The sequence below is a fragment of the Homarus americanus genome, unplaced genomic scaffold (assembly GCF_018991925.1).
Source record: "Homarus americanus isolate GMGI-L3 unplaced genomic scaffold, GMGI_Hamer_2.0 scaffold30535, whole genome shotgun sequence".
Lineage (NCBI taxonomy): Eukaryota > Metazoa > Arthropoda > Malacostraca > Decapoda > Nephropidae > Homarus > Homarus americanus.
In genome coordinates, this window is record NW_024732440.1 from 13369156 (window position 1) to 13390538 (window position 21383).

The following is a 21383-nucleotide window of genomic DNA, read 5'->3' on the forward strand; positions in this document are numbered from 1 at the left end:
ATATTCATCACAGTATAAGAATTGACATTTATTCATTACCCTAAAATTCGAAATACATGAAAATATGGAATATAAAACATTGGTACAGTGGAGGTGACACGAGGCAATCATCCCCACATTCATCTTACTCAATGGCCCAACAAACATGGTTGATAAGCCCTCACACACATAAACACAGATGACACAAAAATGATATAGATTGATCCATGAATTAACTGTTGAATTAATAAGGAGGAATCAGCGAGGAATAACTCGATTATCATCACACCCATATACATGATTTATGCCACGTGTCTCATTCACAGTTGGCAGGGATGACACGCACCAGACTACAGTAACTTACAGAGAACAGTAACACGATAAGATTCAAACACTTTTATGATAATTCACACCATCAAGGAGTACAGCACTGTAACCCTCTGTACCCTTACTGTACTTCATAGAGATCTTGATAACAACGATAGAGCTTAAAACTTCCGCGTCTTTAATAATTGTATATATCCATTAATATATAAACGTCTGCGGTCATTGGTCCCCCACGTCTCACTTCCTAGCCAACACATTACATTTTTTTTATAGGGATTAGCCCACCCGGACACAGGTCACTGACCCACATCGGGGCCTGGGGGGAGGATTTGAACCAAAAATGAATATAGAAATGGAAAAAAAATAGAACAAGAGTGAAAAACGATATACTGTATATGTTGTGTTATCAAAGTAAGAGAAACAATTGAGACCCTGCAATTGTGTGTAAATGGGGCAGAAAGTCAGATCAGCAACCTGGGACTTGGTCACAATTTTCGTGATGCCATATGGCAGCAGGGTCTACCATTAGACAACACATTATGTTTCCAATATCGTCCCAAGCGGTAGTTATTATACTGAGTCTTGGATATAGAGTCACCAGACTATACTTATCTATGAATGGCTCAAATACTCTCACAGTATACTGAAATTTTTTATTCACTTTGCTGTTTGTCAAATACAGACGACATAAATTAGCTTGTAAATAAACAAACACGAAACAAGCAATATGAATTATTTATTCACTTAGAATATAAATGTATTCCGTCGCGATATTTGTTGGCGAATATTATACGTAGATATGTGTGGAAGCAGAGCAGCCATTACGATATTATAAGTATTAAGGTCAGCTGGTAGACCGGATGGTGCTGCTTGTTAACCTATGCATGTGAGGGTTAAAGGTTGATGCGGTACCCGCGTCCAGATGAAAGATGTATTGAATTCAGCGAGTTGTGTCATTATTAAATCTACCCCCCCCCCCTCCCCTCCCCACCAGTAGAGAGTGTGTTTCTAGTGTTCACAATCAGTACTAGTGACCCAGTACGTGTACATCTACTACTCTCTCCTCAGCGCCGACGCCCAGCACTCGGCGGCGACCATCAACACCACGTGATCGTAACGTCAAAGGGAGTAACTGGCTCACACTTACTCCAGCTATCGTTCCTCCCAGACATGAACGTCGAGTACTTCCCCTTTGACATCCAGTCCTGCAAGATGATGTGGGCGTCCTGGACCTACGACGGATACCAGGTAGGTCATGTACTTATGTTTAATTAGAACCTGTTACCTGCCTTGGCCATAACTACAACAAGTGAGTCATTCATTCTCCACCTTATACTATCATACATTGTTATACACCTGGTCACGTCCTCCACAACACCTGTCTCATACATTAAGCTATACACTTGGCCACGTCCTCCACAACACCTGTCTCATACATTAAGCTATACACTTGGCCACGTCCTCCACAACACCTGTCTCATACATTAAGCTATACACCTGGTCACGTCCTCCACAACACCTGTCTCATACATTAAGCTATACACTTGGCCACGTCCTCCACAACACCTGTCTCATACATTAAGCTCATCAGATTCTTCACCTTGCCTCCCTTACCTGTCCATTTACTCTCACCAAATTCAATTAAACACTATAACGTTCATCAGACACATGAATGATACGGCGCCTCTGTTTTAACTTCATATAAACATTATAATATATTGTTGATCAAATTACTAAGTTAATATACCTACCCTTTCCTCCCTTACTTTGCCATTTATCTTTACTAAATTCAATCACTATGTTTATCTAATGTTTGATTCATATTTCATCTCCGCTGTTGTTTTGTTGTAATACATCAATAGGGAAATATACTACAATCGTTTATGAAATACGTTGGATCAGCACAATATTCTGACACGACAACGAGGAGGTAAGTTTTAGGTAATGTCACTCTCTTCTTGGTATTACTATAGATGTGATATTTTTGGATGCGTGGTAATTAATCTTAAGTAAAAAATAACCTTAGCCTATGATGGAATTTTTCTTAATATATTTCTACCGTAAAATAACTTTAATATAATCCTTTTTTTAATATAATTTCCGTGTAATGTTATTCAACCGTAATATGATATTTCTCCAGTAGAATCTTTCTCCTCATATAATTTTACCCAGGTGTAATTTTTAAACAAATGTTATACAAGTCACGTGTGAGGGTAGGTGAGTGACAGGTCAGGTGTGAGGGCAGGTGAGTCACAGGTCACTGAGCCAGGTGTGCGAGCAGGTGAGTCACAGGTCACTGAGCCAGGTGTGCGAGCAGGTGAGTCACAGGTCACTGAGCCAGGTGTGAGGGCAGGTGGGTCACAGGTCACTGAGCCAGGTGGGTAACAGATCACTTAGGCAGGTGTGAGAGCAGGTGGGACACAGGTCACTGAGCCAGGCGAGGGCAGGTGAGACACAGGTCACTGAGCCAGGTGTGAAGGCAGGTGGGACACAGGTCACTGAGCCAGGTGTGAGGGCAGGAGGGACACAGGTCACTGACCCATGTGTGAAGGCAGGTGGGACACAGGTCACTGAGCCAGGTGTGAGGGCAAGTGGGTCACAGGTCACTGAGCCAGGTGTGAGGGCAGGTAAGACACAGATCACTGATCACAACTGCTCTTTCAGACAACACTGAGTCCAACACCTGCCTCCACGCTGATTGTAAGACTTCGTGGACCTTACAAGTCCATGCTGGTCCTTTTAAGTCCATACTGAACATTCTCTAAGATATCGTACTATAGGCAATAAGCTATCGTATACAGCTGATGGCTGATAACGGCTATACATGTATAAGTGCAGTGAGTAGCCACCTTGATTTTGTGCAGAATAGTGCAAAAAGAAGAGAGAAAAGGAGTAAGAAAAAGACAGATAAAAGTGAGAGAAATAAAAACGATGAGTGAGAGACAAAGAAGATGAAAATGAAAGAAAGGAAAGAGAGGGTGAGAGATGTTACATTACCCTTCTTACAGTCGTTGTAAATGTGTGAACTGGCACAGTCTACGTGTTTATATACCCGAGTTAAAACACAGAAACACTTAATAACAACATCAAGTGCGGGAAGAGAAGAGGAGAAAATAAGGGGCATGAGAGAGCAAAAGAAAGAAATGGGGACAGAGAGTGCGTCACGTTCCAATGGAAAAATATTCAATAAATGTCAAGAAAGAATTTTTTGCTTTTCTTTATTCTGGCTGAATAACTTTTCAAGTCTCTAAAGTCAATAAACTCAAGTAAAACGGAAGACTATATCCCCGTCACGCACGCACGCACGCACGCACACGTGTACATATTCCCAAAATGAAATAAACATCGTTGACTTTAAAGTTAATCCTACATAGAAATAAGAATGTTAAATATATTTCTGAATATTGCCACAGCCAGAGACACAAACGAGAAAATATAGAGTTGTGAAGAAAGAATTATGACCAAAAAAGTTACTTGAACCTCACCTAACGTTCATATATAGTATTATAAACATTTAGAGGAATATTGATGATAAAATAAGTTCATATCTCTTGACACGTATGATTGAAATACTGAAGTGTAATATATATATGTTAAGGGAAACTTTATCTTTTATGGTTTTTATAGTGAGAGAGAGAGAGAGAGAGAGAGAGAGAGAGAGAGAGAGAGAGAGAGAGAGAGAGAGAGAGAGAGAGAGAGAGAGAGAGAGAGAGAGAGAGAGGAGAGAGAGAGAGAGAGAGAGAGAGAGAGAGAGAGAGAGAGAGAGAGAGAGAGAGAGAGAGAGAGAGAGAGAGAGAGAGAGAGAGAGAGAGAGAGAGAGAGAGAGAGAGAGAGACCCATAACATGTTTTAAGTTTAAAGTTGTCAGTATATATCTATATTATTTTATCATCATCATCAGATACAATACATCTACCCAATAAAACACCAGAGAAGAGCCTTACAATACCACAACTAACATCTCAAGATTCATCACATCTCTTCAAAGCTTCACAAAGAACAACACGAAAGGAAATATAAACATACAACTAAACCTCTAACATAAAAACAAAAACAAAACACAAACTATCTAGACCATCAATGAAACAACAACAAAACAATGTGAGAACAAAGAATAAACACAACAACATTTCTGTATCTTGTCTCTATCTTGATATATAAGATAATAATTACGACACTAAAATTATGATGTAATTGACTTCCTAGCAATCATCCCTCGGCGTTGACTCACGAGTGTAAAATAATAAAGACTTGACTCACAGACTAACTAAATGACTCAGCTATCAACAATAACATTTATTTCACATTCTAACAATATTTTCCACTGGGTGTTTAACAAGATCTTCAACACGGATGTAGACAGACAGACAGACAGACAGACAGACAGACAGACAGACAGACAGACAGACAGACAGGTAGACAAGAGGGGCTGAGTGATGGTGTTAGTTTGGTACAAGTGACAGACAGACAGACAGACAGACAGACAGACAGACAGACAGACAGGCAGACAAGAGAGGCTGAGTGATGGTGTTAGCTTGGTGCAAGTTAGACAGACAGACAGACAGACAGACAGGTAGACAAGAGGGGCTGAGTGATGGTGTTAGTTTGGCATGTAAGTGACAGAGACAGACAGACAGACAGACAGACAGACAGACAGACAAGAGGGGCTGAGTGATGGTGTTAGATTGGTACAAGTGACAGACAGACAGACAGACAGACAGACAGGACAGGCAGACAAGAGAGGCTGAGGATGGTGTTAGGCTTGGTGCAAGCGACAGACAGACAGACAGACAGACAGGTAGACAAGAGGGGCTGAGGATGGTGTTAGCTTGCCATGGACAGACAGACAGACAGACAGACAGGACAGACAGACAGGCAGACAGTAGACAGGTAGACAAGAGGGGCTGAGTGATAAAAGTTAGTTTGGTACAAGGATGGCATGGTGACACAGACAGACAGACAGACATAGACAGACAGATGCAGACAGACAGACAGACAAGAGGGGCTGAGTGATAAAAGGGGCTTCGGTACAAGTGACAGACAGACAGACAGAGACAGACACAAGACAGGTAGACAAGAGGGGCTGAGTGATGGTGTTGGGGTTTGGTACAAGTGACAGACAGACAGACAGACAGACAGACAGACAGACAAGAGGGGCTGAGTGATGGTGTTAGTTTGGTACAAGTGACAGACAGACAGACAGACAGACAAGAGGGGCTGAGCGATGGTGTTAGTTTGGTGCAAGTGACAGACAGACAGACAGACAGACAGACAGACAGACAAGAGGGGCTGAGTGATGGTGTTAGTTTGGTGCAAGTGACAGACAGACACAGACAGACAGACAGACAGACAGGTAGACAAGAGGGGCTGAGTGATGGTGTTAGTTTGGTACAAGTGACAGACAGACGACAGACAGACAGACAGACAGACAAGAGGGGCTGAGTGATGGTGTTAGTTTGGTACAAGTGACAGACAGACAGACAGACAGACAGACAGACAGACAAGAGGGGCTGAGTGATGGTGTTAGTTTGGTACAAGTGACAGACAGACAGACAGACAGACAGGCAAGAGGGGCTGAGTGATGGTGTTAGTTTGGTACAAGTGACAGACAGACAGACAGACAGGAGACAAGAGGGGCTGAGTGATGGTGTTAGTTTGGTACAAGTGACAGACAGACAGACAGACAGACAAGAGGGGCTGGTGATGGTGTTAGTTTGGTACAAGTGACAGACAGACAGACAGACAGACAGACAGACAAGAGGGGCTGAGTGATGGTGTTAGTTTGGTACAAGTGACAGACAGACAGACAGACAGACGAACAAGAGGGGCTGAGTGATGGTGGTTTGGTGCAAGTGACAGACAGACAGACAGACAGACAGACAGACAAGAGGGCTGAGTGATGGTGTTAGTTTGGTACAAGTGACAGACAGACAGACAGACAACAGACAAGAGGGGCTGAGTGATGGTGTTAGTTTGGTACAAGTGACAGACAGACAGACAGACAGACAGACAGGCAGACAAGAGAGGCTGAGTGATGGTGTTAGTTTGGTGGTGACAGACAGACAGACAGACAGACAGACAGACAAGAGGGGCTGAGTGATGGTGTTAGTTTGGTACAAGTGACAGACAGACAGACAGACAGACAGACAGACAAGAGGGGCTGAGTGATGGTGTTAGTTTGGTACAAAGTGACAGACAGACAGACAGACAAGAGGGCTGAGTGATGGTGTTAGTTGGTACAAGTGACAGACAGACAGACAGACAGACAGACAGACAGACAGGCAGACAGACAAGAGGGCTGAGTGATGGTGTTAGTTTGGCACAAGTGACAGACAGACAGACAGACAGACAGACAGGCAGACAAGAGGGCTGAGTGATGGTGTTAGTTTGGTGCAAGTGACAGACAGACAGACAGACAGACAGACAGACAGGCAGACAAGAGGGGCTGAGTGATGGTGTTAGTTTGGGTACAAGTGACAGACAGACAGACAGACAGACAGGCAGACAGACAAAAAGAGGGGCTGAGCGATGGTGTTAGTTTGGTGCAAGTGACAGACAGACAGACAGACAGACACAGACAGACAAGAGGGGCTGAGTGATGGTGTTAGTTTGGTGCAAGTGACAGACAGACAGACAGACAGACAGACAGGCAGACAAAGAGGCTGAGTGATGGTGTTACTTTCGCAAGTGATAGTCATTTTCTTATCGTTTAATTCAGCAGCTGTGATGGACGACGACAACCTGTTTGTCATTGGTGTTACACCTGTACATGTAGTTACCTGCCAGTAGGACCTGACTCATTGTAACCCTCTTCTTAACCATCTGTTACCACCTGTACCCCCTACCTAACCACCTGTAACCACCTGTTCCCCATCTAACCACCTGTACTCTTATCTAACCACACCTGTGCCCTCTATCAACCAATTGTACCCCATCTAACCACCTGTACCCCATTCAACCACCTGTACCCTCTATCTAACCACCTGTACCCCTATCTAACCACCTGTACCCTCTATCTAACCACCTGTACCCTCTATTCAACCACCTGTACCCTATCTAACCACCTGTACCCTCTATCTAACCACCTGTACCCTCTATCTAACCACCTGTACCCTCTATCTAACCACCTGTACCCTCTATCTAACCACCTGTACCCTCTATCTAACCACCTGTACCCTCTATCTAACCACCTGTACCCTCTATCTAACCACCTGTACCCTCTATCTAACCACCTGTACCCTCTATCTAACCACCTGTACCCTCTATCTAACCACCTGTGCCCCTGTTTCATCCCTCGCAGCTGGACTTGGTGAAACAGATGGACGAGGGCGACATGTCCAACTACAAGTCCAACGGGGAGTTCGACCTGGTAGAGTTCACGGCCGCCAAGAACATCACCTACTACTCCTGCTGCCCGGAACCTTACCCCGACATCACCTTCACCATCAAGCTCCGGCGACGACCCATGTTCTACGTGTTCAACCTCATTCTCCCCTGTGTCCTCATTAATGGAATAGGTGAGTCTTAATTAATGGGTCAGGTGAGAAGTAATGGGATAGGTGAGTCTTAGTTAGTGGGATAGGTTGAGAAATAATGGGATATGTGAGTCTTAGTTACTGGGATAGGCGAGTCTTAATTAATGGGATAGGTGAGTCATTATATCTTACGGAGTTAAATGGTAGAACCGACACCATACTCTAACACACTTCCTCACATTCTCACGCACGCACACACTCTAACACTCTCGTGCACTCTCTGACAAACACTATCGCCCACACACTCACACATTCTCCTTCTCTCACACACACCAACACACTCTCCCTCCTCACACACACTCCCTTCCTCACACACTCTCCCTCCTCACACACACACACCCACACACTCTCCCTCCTCACACACACACACACACTCCCTCCCTCACACACTCTCCCTCCTCTACACACACACCTCTCCCTCCTCCTCACACACACACACACACACACACACACACACACACACACACACACACACACACACACACCCACACACTCTCCCTCCTCACACACACACACACACTCCCTCCCTCACACACTCTCACACACTCACCCTCCTTCACACACACTCTCCCTCCCTCACACACTCTCACACACTCTGTCACTTCCCCCCCACAGCGCTGCTAGTGTTCTACGTGCCCAGTGAGTCGGGAGAGAAGGTCACCCTGGGCATCTCGGCGCTGCTCTCAATGACTGTTTTCCTCATGACCATCAGGGAGTCGCTGCCCCCCACGGAGAAGACCCCCCTAATAAGTAAGTGGCGGTGATTAAATAAGTGGATGATCAGTAAGTGGTAGGGGGTGGATTTTAAGTGGTAGGGGATCAGTAAGTGGTAGGGGTTGATCAGTAAGTGGTAGGGGTTGAGCAGTGAGTGGTGGGGGTTGATCAGTCTAAGTGGTAGGGGATGATCAGTAAGTGGTAGGGGTTGATCAGTAAGTGGTAGGGGGTTGATCAGTAAGTGGTGATCAGTAAGTGGTAGGGGTTGATCAGTAAGTGGTAGGTGTTGATCAGTAAGTGGTAGGGGTTGATCAGTAAGTGGTAGGGGGTTGATCAGTAAGTGGTAGGGGTTGATCAGTAAGTGGTAGGTGTTGATCAGTAAGTGGTAGGGGATGATCAGTAAGTGGTAGGGGTTGATCAGTAAGTGGTAGGGGATGATCAGTAAGTGGTAGCGTCTAATAAGTGGCTTTATTTATGTAGTAATGAAAAGTAGTTTTATTTAATTGATAGTGTTTCATAAGTGGTCTATTTCAAGTGGAATAGGTTCATAATTAAGTGGTAGTGTTTAATAAGTGGCTTTATTTAAGTGCTATTGTTAAGTAATTTATTTAAGTGAAGGGGTTTCTTTTATAATTCTTTAAAAGTAAATGGTAAGGCTTATAAAGTAGTTCCATATGTAACAGTGCAGGTAATTTATAGTTACAGCATTATTATACATTGTAATGTTTCAGAAGTAGTCCCATATAAGTGAGTTTTTAATGCCGTATAAGCATATCCCACCATATAGTCCCTTATAGCTGTTCCTTTATAAGTGTATGGCAGTCTAATGTGCCCTTGTAAGTGAGGGTGAGTGCCTTATAAACAGTGTCTTGCAGATACATCCTTGTAAGTATTGCATTGTAGTGTAATGATAAGTGAATTTTCTTTCTAGTGTATTGTAAGTAGTCTGATAACTAGTAGTCCTTTGTAAGTATCCATTTTACTACCTGTCTGACCTTTAACCTTCCTCACATGTACAGTACAAAGGGGTCGCCATATTCTACGGGGTCACCATACTCACACACACACGACCTCTCACACCCAGGAATGTACAGTTGAGGACTTGTCCGACTGTTCAGCATTGTCAATCCATCCTCTCCGTGAGGTGTGAACCCCATGAGTATCGACTCCTAAAAACCGAAGCATTCACCAGTGAGGGGAAAGGGGGCAGGGTGCCGGTATGTAGGGGTTGAGGAGAGTGTTCAGGGCGAGAGGGGTGGGAGACGTTTAATAAGTTACTTGTGCACTTACTATGCAGTATGTATTAAGGAAGGATATAAATACTGTATGTAGGGCAAAACACAATCACATTAAGTTCGTATTCCCAGGTTGTGCTACAGATCTGAAAGATTATATATATATATATATATATATATATATATATATATATATATATATATATATATATATATATATATATATATATATGACTGTGACCGTGGAACGCTAACCGCTGGACCACCAGATACTAAAAGCAGTCCTAGACCTCGTGGGGCCGGGTTCGAATCCTGGCGGGGTTGAGGTGTTGATTGTATGTAGAAGTCGTGTTTATTGGACTAATGAATATATATATATATATATATATATATATATATATATATATATATATATATATATATATATATATATATATATATATATATATATATACACACACCTCTGCATCTTGCTTAAACATACTAGCAATTGCAAGGAGGCAGCCAAAATATTACGAGTTTGAGACAATAGCTATTCGATCTTTTTCCTTATTTGCCGTCAGTTCAAAGCATTGTGTTATATAATTTTATACATTACATAGACTGATGTAGTATGGGATTTTATCTCATTATGCACCTAACTAACATGTGGAACTAGCCTCCTCAGGGTTATACATTGGGGCTTGCATCTGTCATTATAAAGATCCGACTGATTATCGTAATATGATATTTACACTTAAATATAATGGGTGTCATGGTAGTCTGCCTCCCCCTTTTCACCTTCCCTCCCCCGCCCTCCCACACCTTGACAATACCTGTTCAGTATCAGCACCACACATACACCATGACAGCGGATGCAGTACTCTTATTAAAGTGCAATGACAAATATTTGACATTAATAAATAGGTAATTCTCTATTATACTACATATAATTTATGATTCGAAACTGTAATAAACGAAGGACTATTAACCACTACCCATTGCTTAGCTCATAATCTTCCACGATATAATGATCAGGGAATTCTTTGATCAAAGACAGTATCAAAGTGAACATTTCCAATTATGTTCAAACTGCTAACACAACTTCTATTGTATCAGCTGAAAAGGCATTCGGACTGATGAAAGGAAGATGGAATGTGACGACAGAAATGCTTTGGGGTACTTTTCCGAAGGAACTAAACTAAGGAATACAGGGTAATAGTGCTTTACTTTCTGCTATACTAATGGAAATGCATGAACTTTATCATGACATAAAAAACATTTGAACTAAAAAAATTGTACTCCAATAAGATATATCTGTGTAATTTCCTTCATCCGTAAAAAAAAAGAGAAAATATCTCAGAAATAAACACCATATTTGCTCAGTCTTGAAATGAAAAAGAAAACTTTGCAGCTGTACCGAATAGAAAAATATACAGTAGCAATTATAAATTATCTTTCTTCGCATAAAAAGTGTGCATAAGTGTTGCACCAAAATTCATATGCAATTTTTTTAACTGATCATGAAAATAACTTTACAAAACTGTTGCATTGAAATATATACTGTACATGAAACCTTACCTCCCATCTCGAATAAACTTTATATGCAATTTAAACTGAAAACAAATACATAGGTTCAATATCTTTCATCTGAAAATAAAGTTTGCATGTGTTGCACTGAAAGACATATGTATTTTATCTGGGCCTGATAAAAAAGATTACAGTTGCCTTGTACTGAAAATTATTCTTGAACTTTAATTGCTATATCATAATTATATGTAGATGTAGTATGAAAAAAAAAAAAAAAAAAATATATATATATATATATATATATATATATATATATATATATATATATATATATATATATATATATATATATATATATATATATATATATATATATATATATATATATATATATATATATATATATATATATATATATATATATATATATATATGCTGATAACCACAAGGAAAGAAGAAAACACGAAGTTCCCAAGCGCTTTCGTGTAATTCACATCTTCAGGGGTGAGTACAGACTAAAGAGAAGTGCAAAACAAGGTGTATATATACAGAGGAGAGGAGATCAGGTCTGATATTGTATTTATTCTACTAATTTTAACAGTCGGTAGGTGATCAATTTCGTTTGCTGCAAAATCTTCTTAATTACAAAATTGTCCAGTTACTCAAATTCATGTTGAATGCTTCGGTATGTTTAATGAGACTAGATTCAACATGAATTTGAGTAATGGCATGTACAAACTGGACAATTTTGTAATTAAGAAGATTTGCAACCAGGTGAGAAGGTTGGGTCACCTTACCCTCTGACCTGACTACCGACTGTTGCCATGCTATTTAAAGATTAGTAGGGTCATTACCTAATACCTGACCATTGTGGACCTGGGCTCACCCTCCTCTGTATATATACACCTTGTTTTGCACTTCTCTTTAGTCTGTACTCACCCCTGAAGATGTGAATTACACGAAAGCGCTTGGGAACTTCGTGTTTTCTTCTTTCCTTGTGGTTATCAGCATATACCTAGATCACGCGCACCTACAGTGATTTACTTGGTATATATATATATATATATATATATATATATATATATATATATATATATATATATATATATATATATATATATACCTGTATATATATACAGGCATATATACCCTGTATACTGTATATGTCATCTGCAACTGAAAAAATTGTATTCATATTGTACTAAAATACATGAACCTTACCTCCACCTGAAAAAAACAACTACTACAGTACTTCTATAAACCTCATTCAACGTGTTACTTATACTTTTAATTAAACCTATATGTTGTAACCTAACCTAACATCAAATTAAAGGTAGCAGTGTTACAGGTGTTACTAGCCTTCATTTATCTCGGTACATGACGTTAACACCGCTAGGTTTCTTGTACTGTACGGTCTGCAGGGTTAGTAAGATGCACACAATAAAAAAGTCGACAACTTAATAAAGCAAGGCTCAAGATTCAAAGTTTATCCTCACTTTATAAATTAATGAAGATCAAATTTAACCATTATCTTATGGATCATACAGTAAACTCTTATGTTTATTTACAGTAATTTAAAAAATTTTCTTAGTGGATTTTAGTAAATTTCAACCCGACACAAATCATAAACCTGGACTTGCATATTCAAAACTGGACCCTAGTATAACCTTACCTAGTATAACTGATAAAAAATATAATGAAGTTTCAAACAATCTGGACTTTGTACTTACCACAGACGCTTCTGAAGTTCTAACCTGTAAAACCATAAACCAGCGTTAGAAACATTGTTTTTTCAGTAAGCTCAATAAAAAAAAATCGTATAAAACATTAAACTCCATCACAATACAATAGTTGTACCTCTTTGACTCTACTGCCAAGATAAAAAGATATCACTCACTGACGTAATGTCACACTTCAGGTATTGTACCAATGGCCTTCATCCCAGATAACAAAAAATAATAATTCAATCATCGACCAGTTAATATCATATGATTTTCACCTTTACTATTAACTAATACCACTGTCTTTAAAAAATAAAACTGTCATTTTCAAATCATATGTTTCCAAATAAACAGTAACAATGAGTAGCAGTGAGCTGATAAATTGTTTTTATTCAATGAAACCTTCAATGACTCCAATGACTGTAACAAACCATCTATGTTCTTTCCTTCTCCTCCTATACCACTGCCGACGCGCCTGTGACATTCTAGAAAATTAAAACAATATATATATAACGTCTATGATTCTAGCTGGAAGGGATCATTGACATCAGAGCGGAAATTTTGACATCAATTAATTATGGCTCGTTACTCCCGAAATTTAGATAGTTGATAATTTGTTTTAATTCAACAGACAGTGCCATTCAGGACTATTTTTTAACTAAACACTACAATTTAAATGGAAATGTAACACATTGCTAAGATATAGTTAAATTTTTTACTGCAATGTGAGTACAGTAATTAAGAAAGTGTTTAGTGATAACAGCTTTGTGATTTTACTGCAAATATTTACAAAATTTAACAGGTAGCTAATAATGCTAAATGATAAACTTACAAAATAACAAGCAAAAATATCCGACTTCGCTCGGATTAGGTATGTACAGTATTACTGTATATAACCTTGACTGCCACAGTTTGCCTCCCAGACACAGGTAACCACCTCAACCTAACCTAACTCAACTAACCTAACCTTCCTTAATCTAACCTAACCTCCCTTACGAATAGCCAACCCAACCTAACCTAACCTTCCTAACATAGATAAATCAACTCAGCCTAACCTTGACTGTTACAGTTTGCCCTCTGACACAGGTAACTACCTCCCGCAATCGCCGTGGCAAAAACTCAAAAGGGAAAGATTTTTCGTTCTTGCCCGGTCCATTCGGGAGTCCGTGATTAATAGTAATACCAAGGTGCACAACCTTGGGGCCATGGATTATATACTGTATGTGTGTAAAGTTTAAGGTCTCTATCTGCTTCCGTTTTCAAGCTAAGGATGAAACAGTCACAGACTCTCACAGACAGACAGTCACCTGGGGTCCGTGGTTAATAACAATACCAAGGTGCACATTCTTGAACTTTTATTTTTTTTTATGGGCATTAACCCACCCAGGCACAGGTCGCTGACCCACATCACGGTTTGGGAGCAAATATATTATAATAATTAATAATAATAATAATAATAATAATAATAATAATAATAATAATAATAATAATAATAATAATAAATAAAAATTATAAGAAAAAATAAAAAACAAAATAATATATTAAAAATAATTATAATAAAATGAATAAAAACAATAAAAGTTGTATTTATAGACAGATAAAGGCATAGACCAATACATTTTAAACAGATACCTAAAATAACCTAACCTAACACAGCCACTGTAAGTGACATGAGGAAAGCATACAATAAAATTATTGCGATCGAGAGTATGTCTGAACTGTATCTGGCTATGCATTTATCTGCCTATAAATACAACTTAAATATGCTGTAACTTTGTGTTTCTTATTTCTCCCAAAACTGAGTTATTTTTAGAATCAGTGTAAAAAACTGTACTGGTGTACCGATTTTCGGTTAAATCCGCTGCTAGCCCCCAAACACGGTGAAAAACTGATCATATGACACTAAAATGATGTCTCTACTTGCTTTGTACGTGAAGAAATTAATTATATACCGCAAATACTCCTCGGAAATATCTGCTGAGTTGTCGCATGTTAACGTCTGCCCAGTTTGTTTCCAACCTCCCGCTAGGTGAACGTTCTCTCACGTCTAAAAAAAACGTAAAATTAGACCACGGCGCTTCAGCAAAGTTACTTTCTTTTTCTTTTTACGGGGAATAGCTCACCCGGACCCACAACGGGACCTGGGGGGGGGGTGAAAAATAAGAGTAAAAAGAAATTATATATTGAAGAGAAAATTACTATATTAATCTACACCACGAAGATGTCGGAAAAACAGTTTATTGAAGTGAGACAGATTGTAATATTAATAGTATGGAAACACAACTTGTACCAGATATCAAAATAAGTACTTTCTGTTTAATATGGAAACGGGTCCGCCTACCAGTTGGGAAGTTTCGTTAGGTTAGGTTGGTTTCTTTGGTTGGTAAGGTCAGGTTCTATTAGGTTCTAGTAAATTTTGCCTCTTTTAAAATACTTACTATAATAATAAGAACATATGTGGAAAAAATAACGAAATTAATCATCGCCTTCTGGTGTTAACCGTCTCCTCCACTATTACCTTTCATTTTTTATTAAGAAATTTCGTCAGATAACAACTACCGCTGGAACATCTTGAATATTACTAAAAACAGTAACAAATACTCACTGGTTGTCTTGCTCGAGTAATCCTCAGGTCACTATATATCACTTAACTGAGATCATTTAACTAATATCACCTTTTTTTCACTTAAAGGCGCTATCACAAATTATCACTTCCCGAGATCGTTAATTTTCACTTCAAGAACACTAATTATCACTTAAGTTACACAAACACTAATTAAACATCTCAACACAATATCACTCGCTATATTATCACTTAACACACCATTCCACACCATAGCTTTTATCTTAGATGTTTAGAGCGTCATTATTCTAGCAATGTTTTAAGAAGTAGATGTGAGAATAAGTTCATGGCCGGCACTGGACGGGGACGGGGACCATTAGGTGACTCACTAAATTCTTCAACTTTTTATTTATCTATTTTAGCATCTCAAGTTCGCTTTCCCTTGTGGTATATGAAAAAAACAGTATTAATTAAATAAATCTAAATTGATGGTGAAAGAAATCTATTAGGTGTCATTTGTCTTTGTAATACTAAATATTTCATATCTTCTGGGAAAATTGTGGGCACAAATTGAACATGTTTAGAAAGTCATAATTTAACTGTTCATAAAATATATTTTTGACGATCCAGTGAAACACATATGATTATATTTATATATATAATATTACTATTAACACTAAGACAAATGTTGATTTTAATATTTCACAACTATGGGAAACTTTTCTTGTTTAGTAATGTGGCCTCCGATTGATGCGCCATCTATGGAGGGTGCGACATTATAAAGAACGTTTTGTTAATACATGGGTAACTATTTAAAAAAATAGAAATGGTTGTAAGTAGTGAGTAACTAATATATTTTATTGTTTTCAATTGTGCGTTTATTGCGCTATATGAAAAAACGTGGACAACAAAAGCTCGTTGAACAGGCTTTGTGTGAAATATAATAGAGTCTATCACTGCTTTTAGTGTCCTGTTGGCCCATAGGTAATGTTCCCCGGTCACAGTCATAAGATCGTGTGTTCGAATCCTGGCGGGTTGAGGTGTTGATTATATATATATATATATATATATATATATATATATATATATATATATATATATATATATATATATATATATATTCGTATATGCATAATATCACTCAGACTTGTAGCACAAGCTGTGAATACCAGCCTAATGTGCGTTAACACATTCTTATCATCATTTGTGTTTTGTCTCACATATTTATAGCCTTGCTTAATAATACATATTGCGCTGTAACTGCACAAGTAACTTAAACCTCTCCCATCCCTCTAGCCCCATAACACACACCGGCCCCTGCTCCCCTCTCTCCCTCACTCGTGAATGCTTCGGATTCACGAGTCGAGTTCACAACTTCACACCTGACAGAGAGGGTGGATTGACAACACTGAGTGTACCAGTCAAAAAACTCCCCAACTGAACTACATGTCACCATACTCACACAGACATGACCTCTCACCCTCAGGTATGTACTACGGGGTCACTATCTGCCTAGTAAGCTTCGCGTCAGGTATGTCCGTCGTCACACTGAACATCCATCACCGCGGTGTGAGAGGGACAGAGGTGCCGCGGCTCGTCAAGATGGTGGTGCTGGGATGGCTCTCCAAGCTGGTTTTCCTCCACTTCGAGCCGCCTGTGCTTCCTCCCGACGACAAAAATGTTCATCTCAACGTGAGTTAATACTGTTACGTTCACTCTTGTTATGGGTCTTGGTACTTGTGATATTAACTAGCAGAACCAGGACAATTAACGTGTGTGTGTGTGTGTGTGTGTGTGTGTGTGTGTGCTATAAAGATACGAACAGTGAGTGAAGAAACAGTCTGTGTTGCTCTTATATCATCCACCTGTACAGAAACAGAAACCAACTTACAAGTGTGACGAAATATAAAGTAATAAATTCTTCAGTGACCATCATACTCTCTGTTAGTCTTGAGGGATCACAAAACACACAGACCAACAAAGAAAACTGGTTTATCAGACCTTTGGTTGATTATGGTGTTTGTTAAGGACTCATATCAGTTTGAATAATCTTCATCACAATAGACAAATTTTTAAAACAGCAACAACAATAATAATAATAAAATACTACTTCTACTACTACTAAATAATAATAATAATAATAATAATAATAATAATAATAATAATAATAATAATAATAATAATAATAATAATAATAATAATAATAATAATAATAATAATAATAATAATAATAATAATAATAATAATAATAATAATAATAATAATAATAATAATAATAATAATAATAATAATAATAATAATAATAATAATAATAATGAACCATAACCCCCATGTGTGTGTCAGGACCTGAGACCAGACCGAGGTATGAGACTTGACTCCATCAGCGTTGAGAAGTTCCACATGACGGAGCTCGAGAACGTAGATCACTTCAGTGTATCTCCCAGGTTCAATCCCAGACGACACACAACGCCCAACAATGACCCCACGCCCACGCCTACGCCCACCATCACCGCCACTCAAACCTCAGGTGGGCGTCACTCAGTCACTAGTATACCTGCTGGTTGTCAATTTTACTTTTGCACGCTAATAGGAAAATATGAATACAAACATTAATAAAGACAGATTCATACACAGTTTAGCCACACGTAACTGTACACATGAGCAATTACTACAGTTAGCCACACTTAAACAATTACTAAAGTTAGTCCCACTTAAACAATTACTACAGTTAGCCACACTTAAACAATTACTAAAGTTAGTACCACTTAAACAATTACTACAGTTAGTCACACTTAAACAATTACTACAGTTAGTCACACTTAAAGAATTACTAAAGTTAGTCCCACTTAAAGAATTACTACAGTTAGCCACTCTTAAACAATTACTAAAGTTAGTCCCACTTAAACAATTACTACAGATTAGCCACACTTAAACAATTACTAAAGTTAGTACCACTTAAACAATTACTACAGTTAGCCACACTTAAACAATTACTAAAGTTAGTCCCACTTAAAGAATTACTACAGTTAGCCACACTTAAACAATTACTAAAGTTAGTCCCACTTAGACAATTACTACAGTTAGCCACACTTAAACAATTACTACAGTTAGCCACACTTAAACAATTACTACAGTTAGGCCCACTCATTGTTGCAGACTTCGAGCAGCAGTTCATGAGGGTGCTGAACAAGGTGTACCAGACCATAGAAAAGAACGAGATGAGACTTGGTGAGCAGGACCGTAAGGAGGCGACTAGGGTAGAGTGGCAACAGGTGTGTCTTGCTTAATGTTCTCTATATATGTGTCCCAGCAGGTGTGTAATATATATATATGTGACAACAGGTGTATCATGATATAAATTAATATACTTCACTGTTGGTTCCTAGTGAAAAATACTCAAAGGTTCCCGTTTTGAAATTAATCTGACTTGATCTGAGGTAATCCTGTCTGATTTTAGAGATTTACACGAGTAATCAGGTCAGTATATGCTATGATAAGGTCACTACAGTATAATATAGAGCCAATATATGTTATAAAGAAGACGTACATCAGATTAACTCAGAAACATCATCACACAAAATGGTCTCACTATATTATATGATCGTAATTATAATAAACTTGTTACATAAAATATTGTGAGAACACCTCGGTAGACACACTTCACTCCTCACCAACTCCTCCTTATTCGCTGAAAATAACCTAACCTAACCTTACATAAACTAACGTAACCTTACATAACGTATCGTAACGTAAGGTAACGTAACGTAACCTAACACAACTTTACATAACGTAACGTAACGTAACGTAACCCTGATCACTACCTGAGGTTGCTCTGACCTTCCTTCAAATACTTGCCGCAAATAGGGAAGACGTATGTGTATATGTGTGTGTGTGTGTGTGTGTATGTGTGTGTGTGTGTGTGTGTGTGTGTGGGTGTGTGGGTGGGTTTTTTTCATTTGTTTGTCGTTCATTTCAAATAAAAAATAGTTCCAGCATCACAACGTTGTTTCCAGACAGTTAGTTAAAGTTGTGTTTCACTTTATGAAAAATGAAAAGGAAAACAGGATAAATCTATTAGGTGCAAAAGTATTAATCAGAGGCCCTCCCTGCCAGCCTGGCACTGACCAACGCTTCCATTCATCACACATCGAAAAAAATATATTATTCGCTTTGATCTTTTTATCATGATTCAAATTTCATTATGCAAGAATTTTTACCCAAAAATATTAAACCGGAATCAATTGACGAATTACGAACGGTTAATTTCCCTCAATCCCCAAGAGGGAAGGGAGGAGGAGGAGGAGGAGGAGGAGGAGGAGGAGGAGGAGGAGAAGGAAGAAGAGGAGGAGGAAGAAGAGGAGGAGGAAGAGGAGAGATACGGTGGAGGGAGGGAGAATATTTCGATAGGCGTGTGTGTGTGTGTGTGTGTGTTTAGAGTAATAATGTCAATAAAGAGTTTTCCCGTTAGAGGCAGAACTTTCCTTACACATTTATGTTTGTTTAGAGACTCAGAGTTGTGCATCAATCAGAAGGTAACTGAGGCGTCAGGTGTTACTCTCACGGAAAAAAGTGAGTGAAAGGCAAGAAAATACAAAAAAATAAATGACATTAAAGAATAAAAGAAAGAAATTGTAATGGTGCAGACTGTCTTGTGCAGGTGTTAAACAGGTGTTAAGCAGGTGTTAATGAGTGAGGCGTGGTTTGTCGTGCAGGTGTTAGACAGGTGGTAAACAGATGCATAAGGTGTGTTGTGTAGTGCAGGTGCTAGACAGGTGGTAAACAGATGTATAAGGTGTGTTGTGTCGTGCAGGTGTTAGACAGGTGGCAAACAGATGTATAAGGTGTGTTGTGTCGTGCAGGTGTTCGACAGGTGGTAAACAGATGTATAAGGTGCGTTGTGTCGTGCAGGTGGCGCTAGTGTTCGACAGGTGGTAAACAGATGTATAAGGTGCGTTGTGTCGTGCAGGTGGCGCTAGTGTTCGACAGGTGGTAAACAGATGTATAAGGTGCGTTGTGTCGTGCAGGTGGCGCTAGTGTTCGACAGGTGGTAAACAGATGTATAAGGTGCGTTGTGTCGTGCAGGTGTTCGACAGGTGGTAAACAGATGTATAAGGTGCGTTGTGTCGTGCAGGTGTTTGACAGGTGGTAAACACATGTATAAGGTGCGTTGTGTCGTGCAGGTGGCGCTAGTGTTCGACAGGTTCCTGCTGGCGTGTTTCCTGTTGTCGACGGTGATCGCCACTACCACCATCCTCTTCTCCTCACCACACGGGCCATGACGTCACTTCGCCGCCATCTTCGGCAGTAGTAACGACACCTCCGTCAACCCTAACAAGCAATAGAGGTTTGTGAAGATCTTTTAAGTAATGTTTATGATACACTATGAAATGCTTCCTTATGTTTGTTTGTTCTTGTTTACATTATTATACCATTACAACGTTTATCCTATCTTGTTACTGAAACGTTTATTACAGTAGCATTATAACTTTTATTGCACTCTATCATTATAACGTTTATTAACACTGCTATTTCAACGTTTACTGTACACACAAAGATATTAAGCTTTCCGTTTGAACATATGTTTACTGGTGTAACATATGTGCAGCCAGAGACTCATATGACGACTACTGTAACAAATGTGTCACGGTGGACTCATTATGTTCGCTGGTGTAGCACATGCCTTCGCCAGGGACACATATTATGTCTCCACCATGACAACCACATTAGCAATACTAGAGTGTTATATAATGAACACTATATATTTCTTCGATGTGACGTACAAGAACAATGTGTCATAATGT

General features: G+C 39.2%; 1 protein-coding gene across 1 annotated transcript in view; it reads left to right on the forward strand.

The window, feature by feature from the left end:
* The window catches only part of LOC121868835 (neuronal acetylcholine receptor subunit alpha-7-like), a 32584-nt gene that overhangs the window by 10151 nt on the left and 1050 nt on the right, over nucleotides 1-21383 (forward strand). The window contains 8 exon segments of the mRNA XM_042369809.1: nucleotides 1375-1409; nucleotides 1412-1554; nucleotides 7606-7822; nucleotides 8456-8590; nucleotides 17069-17274; nucleotides 17926-18109; nucleotides 18739-18854; nucleotides 20763-20926. Coding sequence (XP_042225743.1) covers nucleotides 1375-1409; nucleotides 1412-1554; nucleotides 7606-7822; nucleotides 8456-8590; nucleotides 17069-17274; nucleotides 17926-18109; nucleotides 18739-18854; nucleotides 20763-20861 — 1135 coding nt within the window. The 3' untranslated portion in view covers nucleotides 20862-20926.